This window comes from Muscardinus avellanarius (assembly GCF_963383645.1).
Source record: "Muscardinus avellanarius genome assembly, chromosome: 7".
Lineage (NCBI taxonomy): Eukaryota > Metazoa > Chordata > Mammalia > Rodentia > Gliridae > Muscardinus > Muscardinus avellanarius.
The window spans coordinates 114,209,658-114,235,444 of record NC_137793.1 but is presented as its reverse complement, the minus strand read 5'-3'; the positions used below and the strand labels follow the sequence as shown (position 1 = coordinate 114,235,444).

Genomic DNA, 25,787 nt, shown 5'->3' with positions numbered 1-25,787 from the left:
AAGCCAGCGCGCGCGGCTGGCTTCGAACCTGCGCGATCCTCCTGTCTCTGCCTCCCAAGCGTGGGGATTACAAGCGTGAACCACCACGCCCGGCTTTTTTATTGATTTTTTATTTTTTTGTGGTACTGGAAATTGAACCCAGGGGCATTCTACCTCTCTCCCAGTCTTACCTTATGTTCTGTTTTGAAGCAGGGTCTCACTAGGTTGCTGAGGGTCTAAGTTGCTGAGGTTAGCCTTGAACCTGAGTTCCTAGTGTCTCAGCCTACCGGGGTGACAGGCCTCATGCCCCACGCCCAGCTGGGTGTAGACTTTACTCTCCTCCTCAGGTCTCACTTACTAGTGTAGTGTTATAGAATTATCCTTGGTTCTTACTGTGACAAAAAGCTAACTCGCTCCCTGTGGCTTCTATATCAAGGCCTTTAAACTTTAAACTTGAGATTGAAAAATGATGAAGAAATATAAGCCATGCTTCTACTCTCAAGAGCTCAAATGCCTCATAATAATTTTTTTTTAATCCAAGCAGATGAGCCCTTCCTGTTCCATTACTCCCGTCCTGCCTAGGGCTGGGCTTACTCATTAATTACACACATCTCCTTCATGGCTGTCTGCTTCCAGAAGTGTTTTTTTTAAACTTGTTTTGAACCAGATTTTTTAAAATAACATTTAAAATTATCGCAACAATAACAACAAAAAGGAATCATTTTAAAAAACTGATGTGTGCTGGTTGCTGTACGTGAAGATAGTGATTTTTACTTTGGGTCATGATGGATGCTATGCGTTTTACAAAGTGACAACAGTCTCACTACAGAGGGCAAAGGTCGCCGGAAGGCGGGAGCACCGGAAGGCGGGAGCAGCGGAAGGGAGCACCGCACGCCTCAGCCCAGCTCGTAACCCCAGCCAGATGCCCGGCACTTGCAGAGGACACACACCTGCAACACTGCAGTCTCAGACAGCCTTCGGAATCCTCAGAATTCATTCTTTTCCCCGAACTTTGCCTTCCATGGTTTCTTTTTAATGTTTTGGAATTTCCCAAAGTGCTCAGATGCTTTTAAAAAAGGCATTGAGTAAATATTGAGTAATACGACCCAATTTTTGTGTTTTTATACATGTGGCAACCAAATTAGTTAGCCCAAGGCAAACGGGCTGGGAGATAATTGACTTTTCATACCCTGTCTTTAGCCCAGGGCCTTTTTCTTTCTTTTTTCCTTTGAGTTTTTTTTTTTTAACTACGTTTTTTTTTTTTTTTTTTCTAGTGAGATTACCTGTTCAAAGTTTCCGTTCCATACCTAAGTGCTAGAATCTGTTTGCTTTATGGATATTTCATTTTGAAATTTAAGTTCAGAAAAACAAAATGGCTGGGTAGAAAGCCAAGACCTGACTAAGCAGAGGAGTTTCCACGTGGAGCTCTGGGATCAACACGTCCGTCCGTCCCGCGGGTGGGTGTGGGCCGCCCAGCACGCCTCTGCGTCTGCGGGTGTGTGACCCTCCGCTCACTGTCCCGTCTCCCTAATTCTCAATTACGCTTGCATCAAACCTCCCTAAGTCATGTCAACATATTCCAGTGCTCTTTCTCTAATTATTCTGTGATCAGATAGCTAAATAAAAAAAAGAATAGTCGTCATTGTTTTGACTAACCCATTTCCAAGGGGAAATGACAGCAACAGCGGCAGCACAGTAACCCACATGACAAATGCCTACTGTGCGCCCACTGTGTGCCCACTGTGTGCCCGACTGTGTGCCCACTGTGTGCCCACTGTGTGCCCACTGTGCACCCACTGTGCACCCGACTGTGTGCCCACTGTGTGCCCACTGTGCGCCCGACTGTGTGCCCACTGTGTGCCCGACTGTGTGCCCACTGTGTGCCCGACGGTGTGCCCACTGTGCGCCCGACTGTGTGCCCACTGTACGCCCAACTGTGTGCCCACTGTGTGCCCACTGTGTGCCCACTGTGTGCCCGACTGTGTGCCCACTGTGCACCCAACTGTGTGCCCACTGTGTGCCCACTGTGCGCCCGACTGTGTGCCCACTGTGTGCCCACTGTGCGCCCGACTGTGCCCACTGTGTGCCCGACTGTGCGCCTGACTGTGTGCCCACTGTGTGCCCACTGTGTGCCCACTGTGTGCCCACTGTGTGCCCGACCGTGTGCCCAACTGTGTGCCCACTGTGCGCCCGACGGTGTGCCCAACTGTGTGCCCACTGTACGCCCAACTGTGTGCCCACTGTGTGCCCACTGTGCGCCCGACTGTGTGCCCACTGTGCACCCGACTGTGTGCCCACTGTGTACCCGACTGTGTGCCCACTGTGCGCCCGACTGTGTGCCCGACTGTGTGCCCACTGTGCGCCCGACTGTGTGCCCACTGTGCGCCCGACTGTGTGCCCGACTGTGTGCCTGACTGTGTGCCCACTGTGTGCCCGACTGTGTGCCCACTGTGTGCCCACTGTGTGCCCACTGTGCGCCCGACTGTGCACCCGACTGTGCCCGACTGTGTGCCCTACTGTGCGCCCAACTGTGTGCCCACTGTGTGCCCGACTGTGTGCCCACTGTGTGCCCACTGTGTGCCCGACTGTGTGCCCGACTGTGTGCTTGCCATGTGTTCAGTAAACTCTTGACTGGTGCCGAGAAGCCGGTACACTTGGTCTCATTTTATAGTTTTGGAAACAGGCTCAGAGAAGCCAAGCGTGTTATCCAAGGCCACACAGACAGTGAGGGGCAGGAGCCGTAGGAGCTCAGGGTCTCCTGATTTCCAGGCTGGTTGACTCTCTGTCACCCTACTGTGTTCTCTCTCCAATATGGTTAGTTAGATCTGATCCAGATTCTTATTTTCTCCTTTTTATTTTTTTGGTGTCTTGCAATAAATTGAAAAATACCCAACTGATTGATCCATCGAGAAACTGGGATTGGCTTACATGTCTGAAGCTAGAACTTTATGTCTTTATCAAGCAGAAGGTGTCCTGTCCCATATCGCAACTCCTGTCATAATTCTAATGTATGACAACGTCATTCTGACCAATCATTCGTGTTTGCTGAGCATTGATTGACAGCTTCAATTAAGCATGGCACAATCAATGCACTCTGGAGTTCCAGACTAAAACGGACTCGGCGTCACATGGGAAGCTGTCAGCCAGAGGAGGCTGGGGCTCTGATGGGGGGGGGGGTAGGAGGGTTGTTCTGTTCTGAATATCCTCAGAGGTTCTGATTAAGAATCCTCGAAGAAAAACGTCTTAAGAGAATAAAAGCAGACAGAGTGATATGTTCACATTTTTGGCAGTATAGAAAAACATTTGTCCTGGAGAGACACATGAGATGAAGAATTCAAACGTGGCAGGAATCACGTGCGGGTACCCCATGGTCTTTGGTATTTTCTTCTTCAAAGGAAAGTTGGCCGGTCCTTGGGAGTTTTAGACAGGAGGATCACAGGTTTGAGGCTAGCCTGAGCAACTTAGTAAGATTCTCTAAAAGTTAGTGAGGCCCTGTTTCAAAATAAAAAGTACAAAGGGCTGGAGGGTAAAATGCCCCTAGGTTCAGTCTCATACCACAAAAAGGAAAGCTGACTGTAAGGGGAGAGCTCAGATTTGAGCTCTGTCCGCGCCGCCATGGTAAACTGTACATGGAGATGCTAGCTCAATTTTTTTCAGCCCAAAGCCATTCAAAATAATGTTTTTATGTAAATCCTAAAGCATTTTATTCTCCAAAGAACATATGTCACCCCCCACCCCAAATTCCAATTAAGATGCTTTCAGGAGCCAGGTGTGGTGGTGCACGCTTGTAATCCTAGCATTTGGGAGGCTGAGACTGGATGATCATGATTCACAGACAGCCTCAGCTACTTAGTGAGGCCCTCTGCAACTCAGTGAGACCTTGTCTAAAAATAAAGAATAAAACATTAGGGCTGAGGGTGTAACCTGGAGGTAGAATGGCCCTGGATTCCATCCCTAGTACTGGGGGGGAAAAAGATGTCTTAAGGCTATTTTCTAAGGTTTTGACTGATACCTAACTGAAACAAAATCTATGTAAGTTGACAGTAAAGAAAAGGAATACAAGTCTGATTTCAGCACATGAAGTTCGGCATCTGGAGGCTGTAATATGACACTGTGCTACAGGGAGCCGTGGCTGCATAGCTGGGTATCACACTGGCAGAGACAGCTGCTGGGCTCAAGGGTGGAGGACCCTCAGGAACCATGCTGTTGGGAAGGCAAGTTCTCACTGCTACGCTTGGCTTGGTGCGCTGCGATGGGCTAAGCTCCATTTATACAGCACCGGTCTCCCCAGATAAGGACCCTGCGTGCCATTGGCCGGGGCTTCTGCTGAAAGGGTGGTGCCTCTTTTTAGTCAAAGCGAAGTATAACCGAAGAAATGCGAGGGAATACCACAGCTGTACTCGCTGCCTTTCATAGGCCCCTCAGTTAAAAGTAAACAGTTCTTAGTGGCTTTTGCAATTATGCTTCCTTTCAATTTTCCAAAGGTTATGGGGCCCGAACCGCACAAATCCCATTAAAGTAAGTGGCTGTTGTGCAATATAAGCTCCTTTGAAACAGTCTCCGATGCCCATAAAGCGATCGGCGGGCAGCACTTTGGATCCGCCAACCCTGCCATGTCCGCAACCCCAAGGCAAGGAACCAGCTTTGATGTGGCGGCTGGTCTCGGCTACTGAAGTTGGCACTGGATCTTCTTGCCTCAGACTTCTTCCCAAATTGATGGGACTCGGGCACAGGAGATATATTCTTATTCCAATTTGACTTATTCCTAAAATATATTTTTACCGGACCTTTAAATTACGTCTAGCTGACCACTGATTTGGGACCCCCATGGTTCCTCCCCACGGGACGCAGAGCAGAGGGCCAGGGGCTGCCGGACTTAAGTGCATGGGGACAGCATTCGTGAGTGGGGTCCCCACGTGGGGCTGGCCCCATGCTCGAAGGTGTCACCTTGTGCCTTCTTCTCTGTGCTGTCTCTAGCGCCACTTCAGTGGCCAGTGGGGAGTCCAGAGTGGACTTTATGCTGGGCCTGGGGGTACTGTGCCCCTTAAGACACAGCTGAGGCACCTGGGGTCCCTGCGGTCTTCTTTCCTTGAGAAGCTCCTCCTGCACATGCGGACTCACTGGAAACGCCCTTTCCTTCCTTTTTTCTTTCCTTCTTTCCTTCCTTCCTTCGACATGCTCCATTCTTCCTGGCTGACTTTTCCAACTTTCATCTGTCACAGTGTATCAAGGAACCTTAACAACTCCTCCTCCTCCTCCTCCTCTTCCTCCTCCCTCTCCTCCTCCTCCTCCTCCCCTCCCCCTCCTCCTCCTCCTCCTCCTCCTCCTCCTCCTCCTCCTTCATACCAGGATTGAACCCAAGGGCATTCTACCTCCGAGTTACACCCCCAGCCCTTTTTATTTTTTATTTTCAAACAGGGTCTTGCTAAATTGCCGAGGCTGCCCTGAACCTGCAACCCTCCTGTCTCGGCTTCCCAAGTACTGGGATTACAGGCGTGCGCCATCATTCCCAGCTTTTAACCTCTCTTTTTTGAGTGTGTCTTCCTGTGTGTTCAAATCGTCCATTTGTCCTGGAGCTGCTTTTCATGAGGGGAGAACCGTGAAGCACTCATTTCTTTATTTGTAAAAGAACAAGATCAAGAAACTGTCCCAGCCTGTCAATCTGATGACCAGTTACCAGAAGAAACACTGAAAGCTTTCATTTTTTTTCTGATGTGGTTAAAATTATCCAGAGACAAAGTTAATGCTAACCTCATTCTTTGCTCCATAACATTAAAAAGAATAATTGGAATTCAGAAATTACTCAGCCTTTTAAAACATCAGATGGATTACTAATGTCCTGGGCTACTGCTGTACCACAGTACTGCTCTAACTTAGCCAACTTTCTTTTCTTTTTTCTTTCTGGTAGTACTGGGAATTGAAGCCACAGGCGTTCTACCTCTAAGCTATATCCATCATCCTATTTTATTTTACAGTTTGAAACAGTGTCTTGCTAAGTTGCTGAGGTTGGCCTCTAATTTGTGATTCTCCTGTCTCAGCCTCCCAAGTACTGAGATTACAGACGTGCTCCATCCTGCCCGCTGACCTTTTCAACTTTCACAGTCACAGTTTATCAAGGGACCCTACTCGTTGTTGTAGGACTGCCCGAATGTACTACACTGACAAAACGTTTAAAAAGAATCAGACCATACTTTAAAAAAGGTGTTTGATAAGATACTAAAAATGCACTTAGGAATGTAGAGAAGACAAAACTTCATAGGGACCCGAGCTATAACAACGTCTTACAGAAGAAAATCAGAGTTGAGATGTTTCTTAGTAAACAGAGGGATTTTTCGACTGCATCTTAAAATGAAAGAGAAATGCCGGTATAGTTATGGGGCGAAGGGAGGAGAGGGGTGTGTTGTGGTGCAAAATAACCCTGCAAACATTTACAGAAGCCACTTAAAGAGAACATACAAGAACATCTGGATGAAAACAGCTTCTCTAGATGAGAATGGCTGCATGTCTCATGGCTATTCTGGTAGGAATGACCAGTGATTCACCTGATCCTCTTTGAGACCCTTTTCACAACAGCTAAGCGGAGAGACCTGCGTTTCCCATACATATTTTCCCTTGGTAGCAATTTCTATTTCTATTTACTACGTCTTACCGCTTCCCTCTTGTGCGGTGTGTATATTTTAACTTGCACTTCATGGTGAGATAGTTAGGTGATCTGCCTTCTAGCTCTGGCTAGAAGTCCCCAGCTTTCCTTCCTGATCTGGGGGCAAGTCACATGACTTTTCTAACCTTGTCTGCTTCACCTGTAAATCAAGAGGACTGGACCAGACAATTTCTCAGGTTTTCTCTGATGCCAATATTTTTCAAGTCATGATTCCAAGTGTGTCTACACCTGTTCACGAGGCCATGTCGCCTGTTTTTATGAAAAGAGTGTCATAACTGCAATGCCTGCAATTTGTTCAAGCCAGTCATTATAAAATCTATAAGCACCTGGGGTTAGAAACACGATGCTTTTGACAAGAATGCACTCACGATTCGTGGTTATCCCGCAGCGGGGTGAATCCCAGCCTCTTGAGAATGACAAGGAATGAGACCCAGCGTAAGGTCCCACTGGGCAGCAGTGCCCTTGTGCATCATGTTTCCAAGTCAGCCTGCGCTGTACGTAAAGAAAGGCAAGTCTCCTTGCAATGGTAGAAGTACACTGCTTTCTCTCTTCATGTTCAGTCAGAGCCTGGAATCTGACTTGCGTGTTTATCGCAGGTCTCACAGATTCCCTGAATTTGTAAACTCCTGCAGTGTTTTCATTTCTCCCGTGCTACAGAAGGTACTCTGCTCTGTTCTTCGACGTTCAGGAGGAAGACAGGGAGCTCCGGGATTGTGATAGTGAGCACAGACAGCCGAGCCCAAGGGCCGCCTCTCAGACTATCTCTGCGGGCTGCTCCCTGTCTCTTTCCTGGAAGGACATTTCCCAGATCCAGGCACCTGGGACCCTGTTATTTGTGTCTTTCTCCCCTTCCACATGACGTGAACTGATGTTTTCATTGGTTACAAACAAGGACATTCGTTGGGAAACTTGTGCCGGACTGCTCCAGGTCTTCATAGTTTCTTACTCCCTGTCATAAACCACAGGTCTCTATTCCCCTCTCTCCCGTGGCAGGGCGTTGGTGGTTTCATCTGGCCAATGCATGGAGTCTGAGTGAACAGGGGAAGATTTCAAAGATCTACTGGGAGGAACACATAGCAGGCTGTACTCCTGAGAACAAAACAGAAACTATTTTTGGTCTTGATCATTGTTTGGCAGCACAAGAAGAAGCAGCTGACAACACAGCATCAGGGGTTAGAATGTGTGGTTATATCTGATTGGTGGTCATACTCTATCTCAGAGAGTTTTCTTTGAGGGAAGAAAACAAGTCATGGTGGTGACTCAATAAGTGATTTCTTTTATATGATTAAAACTAACAGCCTCGGGTTTCATTGGTTTCAATTTGAAGAAAAATATGGGCATTAAGGAATTTTTGTTATGTAAATTTATTTTCAATTGGGAGTGTGAAATTCAGGTGCCATTGCTGTCCCAAGGGGCTGAAAGACCCAGTAAGGCCTGAGGTTCAAGACATGTAGAACTGAACCGGGCACCGGTGGCACATGCCTGTCATCCCAGTACTTGGAGGCTGAGATAAGAGATCCTCGGGTTCAAGACCAGCCTCAGCAATTTAGTGAGACACTCAGAAACTTAATGAGACCATGTTTAAATAAATAAATAATAAATAAATAAATAAATAAATAGGGCTGGGAGAGTATCTCAGAATTAGAATGCTCCCGCGTTTAATCCCCAGTGATATACACAAACACACACACACATGCACACACACATGCACACACACACACACACACACACACACACACACACACACGTAGACAGGAGGATTTAGGAAAAGAATAAGAAGACAGGTGTTTCTAACCACCTGGAAGGATGGTTGGAATAAAAAAGGAGGCACAGGCAGATGCAAGAGAGTGGCCGGAGGGTATCTGTTTAAATTCTAGAGCCAACGTCATTGTAAACTAATTTTGCTGATAGTTGACTAGTTGGGATAGTCTAGGCCTGGACAGACCCCAGAAATTATGAATCAATTAGCATCAGTCCCAAGGTTTGACTGATCCAACATTCTCAACCAAAGGGGGGCAGAGGAGCCATGGAGGCCAGGCCCCTAGAAGAGTCACCCCAAATGTGAAAAGCCAGGGGTGGGTCAGTTGTGCGGCATGTGGGGCACAGAGAGTGGACGTCAACAGCATCCTGGCTATAGGAATCTTGGTGAGATCAACGCATGTCTTTCTACAGAAACAGCTTTCTAAGGACAGGAGACGTTTTGTGCTTCGTCTGAACCCACTTTCAACAGCCACTTACTGTATCTGGGTGCTAATTACCAAGGGGAAACATGCAGTGTCTGTGCTGAGCTCCCAGGGCTTTCCTGGGGAGGCACCCGTGATGGGAAAGACGCCTCAGAGCAGAGGGGATCCGAGCCTCAGCCATCAGGACCCCGCAAAGATGAAAAATCTGGCCTAGGAGCTCCCGGATTTAACTAGCGCTTTGAACCCACGCACAAATCTAGAAGGGTCTCTGGTTTGTCACACAAATAACAAGACAGCCAAGCCAGGTGTCGCTGTCTCAGAACATGGACAGTTTTGTCTATGCTCACAGTTTTGTTGGGCGTGCTACACTTACACTCACAGATAAGCGGCCGAGCGCTACTTTCCGTTGAGTGTAGAGCAGGCGGCCAGGTAATGCCTTCTCATACCCTCCAACTGCTTAGCATTTTCTTTCGGCTGAGCCTTTTAGGGGAGAAACTATTGGAAATGTAAGTCCAGCCCGTCACACCGGCCTCTGACTCAGTCCTGGACCACCCAGAGCTGTAATCCTTGTGAGCCGCACAGGGTGTGGGTTTGATGGTGGTATCAGCACAGCTGGAATTACACTCAGTTTCACAACCCACCACTCTTATCCGGGTTTGGGCAGGGGTGGTGGGACTGGAGCATGTTGACCCCTGCATGATCATCTTGTCAGGATGCCTTTGGGGGAACTTAGAGCAAAGCAAAGATAGATTCTGGCAGGTAAAAAGTGGGGCCGTGATTCTCTACCAGTCCCTGGGTTCTCAGGACCCTGGAACTCAAGTTTGAGTGAAACTGACTCAGGGACCTTGGGATCATGTTCATGGTTCTGGGTTCTCTCAGGGAGTCCCAGGCTGGTGCTGCTTGGGCTGATGGTGGTGTGGGTCTGGCCCTGGTCTAGGGCAGAGCCCCCAAACCTGCCTGAGCCACAACTGGGAGCTTGAGGGGTTACTTAGTGCTCAAGGAGAATGTACTGTACAACAAACCCTCTAACCTAGGTCGAACATGGTCTCCTCTGTAACTGCAGGTTGGTGTTCATGTGTGTGTCAAGGAGATGGTTGGTCTACTTGGTTATGAAACTATGGGTTTTTGTTTGTTTTTGTTTTGGTACTAGGGATTGAGACGAGGAGCATTCAACCTCTGAGCTATATTCATAGCCCTTTTAATTTTTGCTTTTTATTTTGAAACGTGTCTCACTGAGTTGTTGAGAATGGCTTGAGATCTTCAGTCCTCCTGGCTCAGCCTCCCAAGTACGGGGATTACAGGCATGTACCGCCGTCCTGGCTATGAAATTATGTAAACGGAACGTAATATTGTATAAGACAAATAAGAAATGGAGCATTTTCCTCATCTCCAGTGAAGTCCAGAGAACATGGCCGGGATTAAGATTTTCATTTAGCTTTCTTTGAACAAACAGGTCCCAAGGAGCCTGCAAGTGGTCTCTCTCTGACTAGGTGTGGTGGCACACGCCTAAAGCCCCGCACTTGAGAGGTGGAGAGAGGAGCCTCTGGGGTTCAGGTCAGCCTCAACAATTCATCGAGGCCCTCAGTAACTTCATGAGACTCTGTTTCAAAATTAAAATATAAAAAGGTGGTGGGGGTGTAGCTCAAAGAAGATAGAATGCCCCTGTCTGCAATTCCTAGTACCACACCCAAAAACAAACAACAAAGCCACAGGGGACTCTTGGCACACAATCTCGGGAGCACCAAAACCCAAACAGTGCTTCAAAGTGTAGCCTGCACCGGCTGTGAGCAAACGCAGCTCTCGCTGAAGTTAGCTACAGGAAGGCGAGCCACCGCCTCATCCGCGACGCCTCCTGATGCTCCTTCTCTCCCACTGCAGATGATCAGCTCAATTCCGAGGAGAAAAAGAAGAGAAAGCAACGGAGGAACAGGACCACCTTCAACAGCAGCCAGCTGCAGGCCCTGGAGCGTGTCTTCGAGCGGACGCACTACCCCGACGCCTTCGTGCGAGAGGACCTCGCCCGCCGGGTGAACCTCACCGAGGCCCGGGTGCAGGTAACTCGGCCACAGGCGGCACAGTGCTCAGGACTGCTGCCAAACACCGGCCGGGGTTTCAGACCCGTGCTGGTAGGAATAAGGGTGTAGTGTCTATCTGTGTGCGTGTGAGAACAGCCTCAGCAACTTAGCAAGACTCTCAGAAACCTAGCAAGACCCTGTTATAAATAAATAAATAAATAAATAAATAAATAAATAAATAAAGTAGGGCTGGGAATATAGCTCGAAGGCAGAATACCCCTGGTTTAATCCCCAGCAACCCCCCCCCACACACACACACACATGTGAACAAGTAATTTTGGATTTGGGAGACCATCTTGTTCCTATCAGAACAGGCAAATGCCACATATATGTTTATGTAAAATAAGCCTTGGATGATGTCATAGAGACAGATATGTTGAAGCTATGTTTCTTTTTCCTTTCCCGCCATACTACAAAAATACACTCTAAGGACTTCCAGCTCTATGAACATTTTCTCAGTGCAGAGGAAAGAATCATCCCTCATGGCTTTACTCTTCTTTGTGAAGTCCAGCCCTCTTCCTGCCTGGACCGGTCCCTCTGCCTCTCGACCTGTTCATCCTTTAGGGCCTGCATCATAGCATGGCATGCGTTACATCAATGGCGGCGTCCTCTGGATGGAGGTCACAGTTCATTCATCTTCACAAAATTCCTTCCCCTTTTTCTTTTCCTTCCCTTGTTTCCCCTCAAACACTAATGAGCACCTGTTATACTTCTGCACCTGCTTTTGGTTTGTTGGGGATGAATGACACATGGATGCTCTTCTAAGGATGTTATGGTCTGGGGCAGAGAAGACAAAGATCCAAACCATGAGGTTATGATATAATATGATGATTCCTACACTAAGTATAAATGTACAAGAATTAATGATAGACCAGAAGAAGGAATGGAAATTAGAATATACATTTATGAAGCAACCACTCTGGGATGACTCTTATACACATCCTAGAATTGGGTACCACTGTGTGTAAATGACCCAAAGGCAGAGGAACAGAGGAACTCAACAATCACAGATAAATTTTTATCATAGTGTCACCAATTCTCATCCAATTTTGTTAGACCTTAAAGTCACATTCCTTCCACCACAATAATTCATGGAGGAAGTGACAAAAGTCAAATCTTGAAAAGTATGTGGGCTTCAGCACCTGGACAATGGGAGGAATACCACAGGTGGTGGTAGGGGATACGTGGCATGATTAGATATAAGTAGAAAACAGCCTACTCCATTTGGGAGTTCTGAGCCAGAGAAGGAGTCAACTTCCAGTCTTTAGTATCTGGATTAACTCTTCCAGAAGTTTCTAGAACTTCGGAGACCTCCTTGCCTGGGTTTAAAAGTTCTGGAATGTTAGGAACCAACAACTGACAGGAGCCACCGTGCAAATACCCAGCTCCACTGTCCCTCAAGAGGGACAACTCTGGGTGCTTTCCTCCATTGGTCTTGGTCTTCATTGCTTCAGGACTGAGCCATCACGGGGTGCTGGTTTAGCGCTGCGCTTGTTACTGACATTTTCTATGTTGTGTTTCAGCCCTCTAACGGTATTCCTCCCTCTTCCCAAATGAACATTTTTTACTTTAACCCTTGTTGGAGGTTCAGCTTTTGGAGAAATGGAGCTTTCTTTAAATACCCAATAAGTATTATGACAGCCCATGAAAATTTTCACATTTTGAAGAATTTTGAAAAAGCTTTTAGAAAAGCCATTGTACCTATGGCAATAAGACCAATGAGATTTCACCTTTTTCTCAGTTACAATCATGACAGGAATTAGAACCCTTATTTTGCTGTCTGATAGATTAAGTCAAAGCATGTCTCAGGAGTCTCAGTTTTTAGAAGTACTTCATGGTCCTAGTTTTTCATTTTGTTTAGTTTTAGGTGTGGGGACAAAACCCAGGGCTTCACTTATGCTAAACACACACTCTGCCACTGAGCTACACCCCCAAGCCCGTGGTCCTAACCTTAAGAACTCTTAGCATGGTCCACTAGGGAGGGACCATGCAGCTTTATATTCTTTTAGGAAGAATTTCATACCCATCCTGTATCTTCTCCAGGAAGGTATGATAGTAAAATCAACCAGAATTTCGTTCATGTAACCTTTCCTTCCTTTCTCTTCTCCCTCCTCACCCCCTTCTCTCCTCCCGGTCATCTTCCAGGTGTGGTTTCAGAACCGAAGAGCCAAGTTCCGCAGGAATGAGAGAGCCATGCTGGCCAATAAGAACGCTTCCCTCCTCAAATCCTACTCAGGAGATGTGACAGCGGTGGAACAGCCCATCGTGCCTCGTCCTGCTCCGAGACCCACCGATTACCTGTCCTGGGGGACCGCCTCTCCGTACAGGTGAATGACTGACCCACCCCCTCGCTCCACCACCACAGTCTCTCCGCACGCTTGGTCACACTCACAGCTGCTTGCACAGCTGGCTGCCACTTCTCACGGGGTTAACCTCTTCAGAGACACTCAACTTGCTACATCCCCACATCCTCCCAGGAGATGACTAGTGGCCCCAAGAACAGGGCTTGGGGCAGAAGAGAGAGGGGCGGGCCATCAGCAACCTCCTCTTGGACTCACGAACTCTTGCCAAGGTTTCAAAGATGGGGAAGACTCTGAAAGATAATCTGTGCCCTGTGTCCCTCTTGCAAAGCATCCCACACCAAAGCCCACCTGTTTGTAAACTTCAGATAGATTTGTTTCTTTTGCTCACATAGGGATGAACATGTAAGGCTGCAAGGACAGAAAAAAACCTCACAATGAAACTGATTTTGAATTGGGGGGGGGAGAGAAATGAGGGAGGAGTTGGGGAGGGGGAGAAAAGGAAGAGAGGGAAGGAAGGAAGGAGGGATGGAAGCAAGGGAGAAAGAGTGATGGAGAGACCAGGAAAGAAAATCCGAGTTCATTCTGATCACTCTTTGACCTCACTCTTGGTTATCAGGTGGAGATTTCTTATGATCCTAAATGCCTTCTATTCTTTGCTAATTCTTATCTGCTTACCTGACCATTTCTTTGCAAGGTCAGTTTTGTGTGTGTGTGATTTAAATATCAACAGAATGTATAGTTTACCGTGAACCTTTACATTAAAAAGATGAAAGTTTTTGAAACAGCAAGCAACAGACTACTTCAATCAATGCTTCTACTGAAATACTTGAGTCTCATGAAGAGAATTTCAGCCTCCATAGATTCTGCTGTTCAGAAAATACAGGTGGATGCCAGAGGCAGGCAGAAACACACACATGATGTGATTAACACGCTGTGATTCATCCAGTCTCCTTATCTGGATCCTGCAACTGAGCATTCCGAGAAGCTAGGTCCAGGCTGCACAGTCTCTTTGGCTGATTTCACTGCAAGAGGAAGTATTCACAAACCCACTTCTTATGCCTCTGTTTACCTCCCTGCTGTTAATGTCAATTATTGGCTGAAGGAGAGGCCTGAAATTAATGACGAGAGACTAGGCCATATCTGAAGCTAAATGGCTGATATAAAATGTCATATTTGTGAAAGGCACTTTCCGAAAGTCGATAGTTTTACTTAAAGCCTCATCAAAATGTTCTCCCTGCTCCAAATCAGTTCTTGAGAGGAATACCATAAACATATTTGGAAATTTCCTTTCTTTTCCTTGTTGTGAACTTAGCCGAGTTTAGCCCTGGCACAGAAATCCACTGTCGAGGAAAGTCCTGTTGGGCTCCCGTGGCCCTCATTAGTCTTGCTGAGTTTTAAAGATTCATTATATCTGTGTGTTCTCTAAAACTTAGACTCTGCTCCTGTATGAGTTACTAAAAATACACCTGACGACCTTTGTGAAGTCACACATTTCTTTTCTATCTTTCAAAGGTGGAAAGCCACTCTGTGTCTCTTTGTAGATATTAGTAGCCCGTGGACTCACTGAATGGCTTGGGAAGTGGGTATAGATAGAAGCCCGATGCTTCAAGATTGCTGGCTGGGATTGGCTCACAACCAGGGTGTATTATTTCTTTTCCTTCCTGGGTCCTCCTTCGGGAAGTCTCCTCATTTGGATTAACGGGGGTGGATCCTCCCTGGATTTGCACTGGGTTAGGTACCTGGACCAAAGTGGAAGTCAAGCCTTGCTGCCCACATCCTATTCTGTATATGGCATCTAACTGAAATTATTAACATTGCAATTTGTGCGTGCCTTTTGGGGGAAATATTCTGGTTGAAGTGATGATGTAGAAAATCTAGAGATTCCTTTTTAGAAAAACCCATAATTTCATCATCTTGTCCAAACTAGTTTGTTGCAATTAGAGTTCCATCTTTTATATAGGTGTAGACTTAGTGTATATGATGTAAAAGTATTCGGTTTCTTCTGCTTAAAATCATATAACCGCATAGTTTTTACTCATTTCATCATATGCATTGATATTATTTCTGCCTTAGATACAGAGTTTGTAAAAATTAATTGAAACAATATAAAAACTGATTGTTCATATTCTGTATGAAGAATAAATTAATCTCCAAATATAAGTAGAAAAGTGATGGTTTAAAGCAGTCATTTAATCAATAATATGGGACTTTTTGAGCCAATGTTGAGTAAAGTGATTATATTTTGGTTAATTTCTAAAAATGACAAAATTCTCTTTTGTCACTTGGAGATGTTTCTGCTCTTTAGGACCAAATCTATTATGATTTCACGCTCTGGAGTTTGCTAGGCAATAAGATATTGTTAGGGAAACAGAAAAGAAAAACAAGCAATGAGAAGGGAAGGAAGTGGTAGAGCTTTTATGGAGAAGAACTCGCTTCTCCTGCTGGTTCTGTTTTGTCAGATTAGTTAGCTCACCATGATAGTCGTGAAAACGTGATTGTCTTAGCGAATCTGCAGGACACTCCTGTATGATAGCTCATTCCTTGCTCCGTTCCAAAGTAGAGGAGACCCCGCACTTGCTCAAGTTCAGAGCCTGCACCGGTGATCCCTGGTTCCAGCCTACACCTTAGGCTGAACGACTGTGTTCCCATTCAAATTAAACCCACAGTGTATTGGAAGTAGTACAGAGTATAAAACTGGAAAACTAAACAGGCCTGCCAGAGTCAAGGTCTGTCTCAGGTCAGTGAAGCATGCCTTCAGTTTAGGCTCGCATGTTGGGCCCCTCATCCACTGGGATGACCTACGTGACTTGGTCCTGCAACCCAGGGACAGTGAATAGACATTTTGGTCAGGGAGACAGCCTGCTCACTCCACAGCTCTTCCCTGGAAAAGCAAAGGAGGGAAAGGGGCACAAATGCAGTTATTTGCGTGTGTATGGTCTGAATTATGGGTATGGGAAACAGCCGGTACATTTTTATTTTCTGGGTACCTTTTGCATTCGGCCTGGTGGCTGCATGTCTGACTGTTCAAACTGGGACACTTTCAAGTGTGAAAGGGGAGTGATAGTCATCATAACCTTAGCACCACAAGTATAGGTCAGGATTGCCCCTGGCACGCTGGGCCATGGGGCCGACTCTATTGGTAGCGAGTCATTCATTCCCTTTAGCATATCACAGCTATGAGACAGAAAGGCTACTGGGTCCCCAACACGGATGCTCCAGCCCTGGCAGGCGTCTTCCTTATGTGCCAGTGGCCAGAAGGAAGTGTGTCTTTAGGACACACAGCCACTGACACATAGCCACCACTTAGCTAAGAACTATTTTCCGTAAGTACCTTATGGGATTGAAAGCCCACGCAGTCCTTAGGAAGACTCTGACTCCCAAGCTGTGCCGTTGGGAGTCACGGTGGCCAGCCAGGTCTTGGGCTTTGAAATGAAATAGCCACGGAGTCTTTCCAGTCTTCCCCCAGAGACCTCTGTGCCTACGACAGGTAGGTGGCCAGTGGCCCGGCTCTGTGGAGCTGGTCCTGAGTGCCAGCTCCCAAGGGAGTGCTGGACAAGGGAAAGAGGCCGGCTGCCCCGTCTCGTCCCCGCCCCCTCCTGCCCCTGCCCCTGCTCCGTCCCGGTGCTGCCCGACGTCTGCTGAACACATTCGCTCATTTCTCCCTTTCACACTTTCAAACATAGATCCTCGTCCCTCCCACGATGTTGTTTACACGAGGGGCTTCATAACGGATTCTAACGGAGGACACTGAAAAGGTAACTTGTCAGAGGGTGGGGAGGGTGGCTGCTGGGGACAGGGATCAGGGGAAGCTAACCCTGTCTATGAAAGTGGGGGCTGAGGTCCCAGTGGTGTGAGCAGTGAGATCCTCCAGTGGGGAGCACTGTCAAAGCCAGAGCTACACGGCAATTTGTCCGTGCAGTTAAGGGCAGCGTGAGAGACTCTAACTACCCTCTTCACACAGTACTTGGGAAGCTGAGACAGGAGGATTTCAAGTTCAAGACCAGCTTCACCAACTTAGCAACACTCTGTTTTTTTTAAAAAAAATTAAAACAGAGGTGGGAGTGTAGCTCAGAGATAGAATGACCCTGCATTCAATCCACAGCACCAAAAAAGAAAGAAAGAAAAAGAAAGAAAGAGAGAAAGAAAGGAAAAAAGAAAGAAAGAAAAAGAAAGGAAGAAAAAGAGAAGAAAAGAACCAGCAGAATGTGGCTGTGCACCTCTGGCTCGGGACCACATCTACACCAACTCTGACTCACTAAGTCTAGGCTGAGGCTAGAGTCTGCATCCTTAATGGCTCCTCGCTGAGATGGTGCCAGTGCTGCCCACATTTAGGTTTTGAATGGCAAGGCACTGGATGACTCGAGGGTGGGAGGCCAGAGTTGGAAGAACTGATGTTTCTCAGCCAGTCAGATCATCAGCTTCCTATGTAGTTGTGTATATAAAATTGAGCTTGCAGTGTGTGAGATATTGCCTATCTCACACATTCGGGCCCTAGAGATGAGTAGCGTGCATTTCAAAAAGGAAGTACAAAGCCGGGCGTGGTGGCGCACGCTTGTAATCCCCGCGCTTGGGAGGCAGATACAGGAGGATCATGCAGGTTCGAAGCCAGCCCCGCGCGCTGGCTTAGGAGACCCTGTTTCCAAATAAAAATGTAAAAATAGGTCTGGGAGTGTAGCCCGGAGGTAGAAGGGCTTCCAGGAACCCCAGTACCACCAAAAAAAAAAAAAAGGACAAAAATAAAAATATCTCGTGGCAATAGAAAGATGCGGCACATCTTCGTGTTTTCCCAGGAAGTTTTAGCCTTGTGGCTTCAGAAGTGATTCAATTTTACTCTCACTACATAACAGGAAAAGAAAAAGAACTCACACACATGCACACATACACACTTACAGAAGAAAAGCTAAATGTTCCAGAGGGATCTCTGTACACGTAGTGCCCACTGAAGGCTTCCCAAAGAGGTCCAAGCATGTCTGTTTACGAGAGCTACATACACATAAAAAAGTCAGCCTTTGAATTTCAGTAACAGAAGTTAGAAATTGTTAAGTCACACAAGATCATTTCCAAAAGGTGAATGGGAATCTCTCTTTTTGAAGGTCAATTTCCTTAGAAAAATTGGTACTGGATTCTCTTCAGTTAAGCAAGTGTACCTCCACATTCTGGCATTGATTAAAGAATGGGCCAAAGGGCCAGGCTCCAATCTGTCCATTTCATGGAGCCTCAAAAGCTGTAAGCTTTGCAGACTTTAAACAAATGGAGGGGAAGCCCTCGATCCTCAGGGAGACCCGCGGGCGTCTCAGGCTGACATATTTGCCTTTGAGATAAAATTTTAAACAACTCGTCCTCATTTGTTCAAAGGGACCAAACAGAAAATAACATTAAATTTGAGAATTGAGTCAAGGATTATTTCCCCCCCATCTACCTATCCTCAATTGTTTTGTGATTCATAGGATTTTCTCCATGAATGATTAGAAAGCAGAGGAATAGATTTTACAGGTTTCCTGGCTTGAAAGTCATACCACAAATAGTATTTCCTTATTTTTTCTTTTCGTGTTTGGCAATTATTTGAGCATAATATTTCCTCTCACTACAGCATTTTTTTTTTGGTGGTACTGGGGTTCCTGAAAACCCTTCTACCTCTGGGCTACACTCCCAGACCTATTTTATACTTTTTTAAATTTGGAAACAGGGTCTCTTAAGCCAGCGCGGCTGGCTTTGAACCAGCGCGATCCTCCTGTCTCTGCCTCCCAAGCACGGGGATTACAAGCGTGTGCCACCACGCCCGGCTCACTATAGCCTTTTAAAGTAGGTTGATTATGAATTGATCATGGATGATCTTCCCTCGTGGAAACGGTGCTCCAGCCCTGTGGGCAGGGTAGCAGGGCAGTAGTGTTCGACTGTCTAGCGCCGGGCTGCATCTGCTAGGAATTGCCAAATAAGGAAGTGGACAGTTTTTCATGCTTGCTCTGTGGAAGTCCCAGTGCGCACTTCCTGAGTCCACAGATGGGACACAGGCATCTCCTTCTCATCTCTAAGATCTCAGTGCACTTTTTTTGGTCATATTGTTTCTTGGTCACAGACACAGAGAGCTTTACTAAAATTCAAATAGAAATGGTGCTTTAGCCGGGAAGTTGAATCCTGCCCAGGAAAGAGCTGTCATTTTACTTGGTCAGAATGGCCCCATGAATTGGATGAAAACAGCTAATTATCCCCGATCATTTCTATCTTGTGGAAAGATGTTCCAGGGTTCTTTTTTTTCCCTAAAGCCAAGCGTTTGAGGTTTCCACGATGCAGATAACAGGTGGTCATGGACAGTCTCTTGGATGGACAGACATTCCAGGCTTCCAGCCACCTGTCGTCACCCTAGGAAGCAAGTCCTCTTCATCTTCCAGTGCCGGGTTTCGAGCATGAGTAAGCTACTCTTAGGAACTGACTCCCCAATTCTACCCTTTCTGACGAAACACCGCTATAGCTTGACTTGTAAAACTAGACCCACATCAAGCTACTGAACGGAAACACATAAATTCTTTAGTATGTTTCACAAAACCCCACTGGAAACCCTAGTTGAAGGAATATATTGACTATACATTTGTTAAGCAGTACGTTAAAGTGGCCTCTGTTCTTTCTGTTCTTTTACCCCATGTCTTATGACCATGAAATTTGGGGATAAATTAGATCCACTTTTGTTATTTAATAACGTTCCTATACATTTATCAAGTGAGAATATCAGGTTATCGGGCTTCTATGGAATGACAGAGTTCATTCATTAATATAAACTTTATTTTTATCCTCACAGCCCACTAATTGGAGGGACTCCTAAACAGCACAGTTGCAAACTCGCTAATACACAGGTGTTCTTATAATTGTGCCGCCCTGTAATTGAACAAGGGCACCATTCTACTTCAGAAGCACAGGCCGCCATTTCAGTGACAAATGTCTGGGTGAAGATCCAATTTCCTGTGAAACATATGATCCTAATTCCCAATTAATTCGGTCTTGTATAAGAAAGTGGATCAGTGTTCCTCTCGTTTTGAATATTATTGTCTGGCTGCCTGCCCTAGAAAGCAAATTCTCATTATTTCTAAGATGTGTTACAGGGTAAGTAAATTAGACTATCAGATGATCTGGTGAGGAGACGTTGAAGTAACTTCACCAAAAGCGGTGGGCAGTACACAAATGGAAGTCTCTACCACGCTAGACATTTCTGGAAAAACAACTTCAGTAAACGAACCCCCTAAGGTTCCAATTTGCTTTTCCCACAAAGAAAATGGAGCACACTATTGATTACCAAAGAAAGGGTGAATTTCTGATAAAGAGGGCTTTGCTTGTCTGGCTTCTCAAAGCATGGAAAACACCTCTCAGAAAATTAAGACAAGTGCTTAAAAGCACAGTACTCCATGACAACGACGGTTACTACCAGGGAACTGTGTTTCTTTGTGTTCTCTTAGGAAGTTTTAGCCTCACGTCTTGAGAAGCCATTCAGGTTTACTCTCATTACATAACAGATAGTACAGATACCTTGTGATTTCAGCTTCTCTCCTGTGATTTAAAATGGTACAAACTAATAAAAAGTAAATGGTAAGAACTGTGCAGCATCCTTTGGGGGCTTCATTCTATGAGACAACTGGTTGGGACAGGTAATTTGGTGGATTTTATAATAAACCCTGGTATAGGTAATAGTTCCTCTACCCAATTATCTCTTTCTTCTTAATTATGTTCTTGGTAAATGCCAAAAACTTTTTTTTACTACAGGCTTGCATATATTTCTGGCAGAACCTTGCATGGAAGCAGAAAGTAAATGATGATATGTATATGAGCTTTGGATATAAATGACATTTCTTGGTGCTTTTAAAAAAGACACAAACCTTTTCCTATCTTCATGGGTTGTTCTGGTCATTTATATCACTCCTAATTTAAGCCCACTTTGGCCGGGGACTCTTCCCCCCTATTTTTTGGTGGGCAGCAGTAGCAGTGATAGTCAATTTTATGTCTCAACTATACTAATAATTGTTCTTTTTTTTTACTGTGAAAATATTTTTTCTGGAGCCAAGAATATACAATGATCATATTTCCTTTTGGCTATGTCCTTCTGATTTTGTTTTACTATCAAGATGGCAAAACTTAGAGTAAAAGCTACTTCTTAAGAATAAAAGCATAAGGACCAGATTTTTTAATGGAAGCATTACAGAAAGATGACAGAGGTCAGAGGCTGAGCAGAAGTTAGTCGAATTGCACTGTGTTGAGCTCTGTCTCTGTTAATGGTCTCGATGTTCAGTTTATTGAGTTTCAAGTGTGCCCTAGGTATGATGTCAAGCTAGCTCTGCAGATACAACTGTGAACAGGCAGAACTGGGGTCTGATCTGCGGAGCTGGTGATTATATATTATTAAGTGGCTGCACATGGTGGGGCACGCCTGTCATCCCGTCACTTGAGAGACTGAGACGGGAGGATCACAGCCTCATAACTAACAAGACCCTGTTTTAAAACAAAAAACTAAGACTGGGCGTGGTGGCGCACACTTGTAATCCCTGCACTTGGGAAGCTGAGACAGGAGGATCGTGCAGGTTCAAATCCAGCCTCAGCCACTTAGTGAGGCTCTCAGCAACTTAGGGAGACCCTGTTTCCAAATAAAATAGAAAACGGGTCTGGGAGTATAGCCTGGAGGTAGAAAGGCCCTGGGTTCCACCCCAGTACCACCAAAAAAAAAAAAAAAAAAAAAGTCTGAAGGCATAGCTTAGAAGTAAAATGTCCCTGGGTTTAACCCCCATTTAAAACAAGAACAACACCAAAATTGAGTTAAGCAAAGGAAGAAAAAAGCAAAAGTACAGGGTACTATAAGAAAACTATCCTTATCTGGGGGATTAAAATCATGTACCTGGAAATAATGATAAACATGAGATAGAAGAAAGTAGGTTTCTCTTGTAAGCTTCTGAGTCCTTTTCCTTCTGCCATGAACACACACACACACACACACACACACACACACACACACACACACACATTCTCTCTCTTTTCTCTCTCTCTTTCTTCTCTTTAGCTATAAACTAAAGATGTGTATTTGGGGAAAGATCCAGTGATCTGGAACTAATTATATTCCTTTAACTTAATATTCTTGGGCTTATTGCTAGTAACTGAGCTGAAATAGGCTATTAAGAGTCTTGACTGTGTGGTGTTCCAGATATCTATCAGCAATATATTCTATTTTCAAAATAGCTTTAGTTTTCTCTCTCTGATCTTGTCACTTGATTATAGAACCGCAAACTCCTGTGTGGTTGACAAGATTCTGTTGGAATGCGGTCCCCCAAAAAGCACGTGTCATTCCATTTATGAGTCTGTCTCATTCCAGCCCCCAGTTGAAAGAGATTTTGCTAGCCTTAGAAACAACTAGACATGCTTTCGTTTGATTAAAATGAGTCTTCTTTTAAGTATTTAGTGTCAAGGATAATTTCCATCCAAGTCTACAACATCATTTATTTTTCCTTTAAAAATAGATGAATGGATTCAATGTATAAAAATCCACCAACAATATTCTGCCCAGCAATATTCCTAGGTATTATTTCTATCTGTAACAAAAGAAAAGAAAAAAAAAAAAACTTCTGCAAAAAAGGACAGTGAGAAAAATTTAGCTCTGAAGTCAGGAATACCTAGACTTGGAGCCTTTGATAGTTTACTTAGGACATGTAAACATTTCAAAATAACTAACCCAAAAGGCAGTAGGCACTATGCAAGAACTTTTGTGGAGAGGTTAAAAAATTAAGGCTAGTGCATAGGAACCTCTTGACTTGCAATGCTTGGTACCATCAACTGGGCAACCGAGAATGCGCAGGAAGCTACACTGGCTTGTAAACGGATTCTCCGAGTACATTACTTGTTACTTATTGATGTTCTAAAATGTGTTATAATTACAAGTACCTAGAGTAAAAGAGCAGAACACCCCTTCGTGAACTGTCGAGGCTCGCCTCTCTTCTGCGCTGCGCCCACAGGCTGGGCGAAGCAGGCGGAGGAGAGATTAAGGGCCGTGTAATTAGTCGGCAGAGAAGACACCTGCTAGTGAGGTTGAGTAACCTTCCTCTCTCACCCCAAAATAAATTATTACTCACTCTACCCAGCATGGCCAATGCCCCTCCCTCCACATAGCTCCTCCTCTGCTGTCCCCTTTCCTGCAAAACACAGCCGCTCTTCTGGAAGTGCCATAGGCCAGTGGAGAGCCAGCCGGGGCTAGAAGAGACCCTAGAGGTCATCCTGCCCAGCCCACCACCCCTCCCACGAGAGGACGTCCACCTGGGGCACGGGCCTGCAGCTTCGTGGAACTAATGCTTGTTATTCTCCCTGCTTTCTCCTTTGTCCCTACAGTGCCATGGCCACTTACTCTGCCACGTGTGCCAACAATAGCCCTGCTCAGGGCATCAACATGGCTAACAGCATTGCCAACCTGAGACTGAAGGCCAAGGAGTATAGTTTACAGAGGAACCAGGTGCCAACAGTCAACTGAGGAAAAAAGTTAATCAGGCCTAAGAAGAAGTCAAAACCCATAAGGCACCCATCCTACTGTGTCGCTGCTTCACCCGCTGGAATAATAATAATAAAAAGAGTAAAAACCAAACAAACAAAAAACAAACTCAGAACCAAACTATTGGGACCATGGCAGAGAAAGTCAGGAGAGAAGCACGTTGAAAAGTTAGTTCCCAGACGCCCCACCTCCCCGGGAGGCCGCCACCATCCATTGCTGTGTGTTTATTTGGCTTGTCCTTCGACCCATGCTTTCCTTTATATACTCCAGGCTTCTCCAGTTAGATTCAGCCCCCCTCTTCTGTAATCCTATGAGAGTTAGCAGCCAAAGAAACCACATAGACATTCAGAACGACGGCCCATGGTCTTCTCAGCGACCTGTTCCCACCTCAAAGCCTTGCTCTGAACCCTCCCCTGTTCTCTCTAGGAGCTTTGAAAAAGCCAAAGTCTTTCTGAAGAATCTGTGCCCAACACGACCGTTTCCTTCTTATCCCCATGTCTGTTGGTTGTGGTAAGGTTTTTCTGTCAGCCACTAGAAAGAACAAAACAAAAACAAAATGTGTACAACTTCTGGTCACTGGCCTGTCTGATCAACATGGTGGGCTGTGTCTGGCTAATTCTAAGCTTTAAGCTCTAGATGTAAACTACGGATTTGAGTTCTGAGCTATAGATTATAATATCACGGTCAACGCCACCCCTCACCCTCACTTTAGCAACCAGCCATCCTAAGTTAAAGATACTCATTGTTATAGGCTTTTTTATAGGGAACTATTTTTCACTCAAGAGAGGGAGAAATATTTCTCTAGGAAAACAAGACTGAATTGTAAAAGACACGGCTTACATCTCTTCAGTGCCTTAAGAGTAATCAGAGGTGCACGTGCGTGCGCACACACACAGATAGATATAAAATATAGCAAGCTCGAGCCTGCAGTTTCTCCAAAACTACAACAAGCAAATTCCACTGTCCGTACTGTCCTTATCTCTACAGTGAGACATTAATTAGGGATCTGGCTTTTTTTCTCTTTCTATACAAAATTCTCATTGAAGCCAAAGAGCGACTAGCAGGGCAGCTATTTGATAACAGGTCTTGTTCTCCCATTGGGTCTTTTAATGATTAGAAATTACTTGAAACTCTAAAAAGGACCTGAGCTCTGGTGGAATGCTGATGTACTCTGTTCTGACATGGGATTTACCCTTTGAGAGAGGAGGGGAAGACAACAAGCCATCTGCTCTTTCTGGACTCAACAGAAAAACACGAAAGACAAGACACATGTTTAAGTGGAATACTTAAAGGTTTGCATAAATCCCCAAACTTTAAAGAACAATTGTAGACCTTTAGTTTTTGGTATTTTGAAGTAAGGCTTGGCATCTAGGCTTAGGAGCCAGGACTGATAGTTCTTCATTTCTTCCTATTTGTTTCCAGACATACTTTTATAACTTGCCAGGTAGACTTGACAAAACCTGATCACCATGCCGTGCCTCAGTTTACCTGTTTATAAAATGGGTTCAACAATACCTCCCTACCTCACAGGGTTGTTGTGAGGCTCTATGCATTTGTTCCTTTTTTCTTTCCTGTATTCTCTGTATGTCCAGCACTTTGTAGCCAGGGGAGGAAAGGGAGGATAAAATTATACAATGTTAATGGATAACATGGCACCTGGAAGCCTTGTTTTCTAGCAAGGACACGCTACCTTGCTGTACATACTTATAATCTTGTATTTGGGAGTGAGAAATAGGTTTATATTTACAGATATCTCAAAAATCACATTATTTGACCAAAGAATAATTTAAGACGCACAGAATAGACATATTTTTAACTTATAGCCTTATTCCTGGCCAGCTTGGTTCAAATACACTTAGTATCAGTGATTAAAAATCTTTAGATTGATTTTGGCCAAATATGCCAACTTTGTACTGTGAGTGGCAGGCAAGGAATTTGGGGTATAAGATGCACTTTGGGCAACACATTCGTACTTCCCATGGCATATCAAATTCAGAGGCTGGTGTTATTTCTTTCAGCCCAACGGCCACCCATCTGAAAATGTATTTGATTCTGTATTTCTTCCAAGAATAAGAAGGA

The 25,787-nt window shown here is 45.4% G+C and overlaps 1 protein-coding gene across 2 annotated transcripts in view; it reads left to right on the top strand.

The window, feature by feature from the left end:
- Positions 1-23,690, top strand: part of PRRX1 (paired related homeobox 1) — a gene marked incomplete at both ends in the record, with an annotated part of 74,342 nt that extends 50,652 nt beyond the window's left edge. The window contains 3 exons of one of the 2 annotated variants that reach the window (XM_080698611.1): positions 10,702-10,877; positions 13,044-13,225; positions 23,552-23,690. In XM_080698611.1, the coding sequence (XP_080554737.1) occupies positions 10,702-10,877; positions 13,044-13,225; positions 23,552-23,690 (497 nt within the window). Of the gene's footprint in view, positions 1-10,701; positions 10,878-13,043; positions 13,226-16,884; positions 16,940-23,551 lie in introns of those variants that run through there. The other variant, XM_080698612.1, reaches the window with a different exon arrangement.
- Between the last annotated feature and the right edge of the window lie 2,097 nt (positions 23,691-25,787).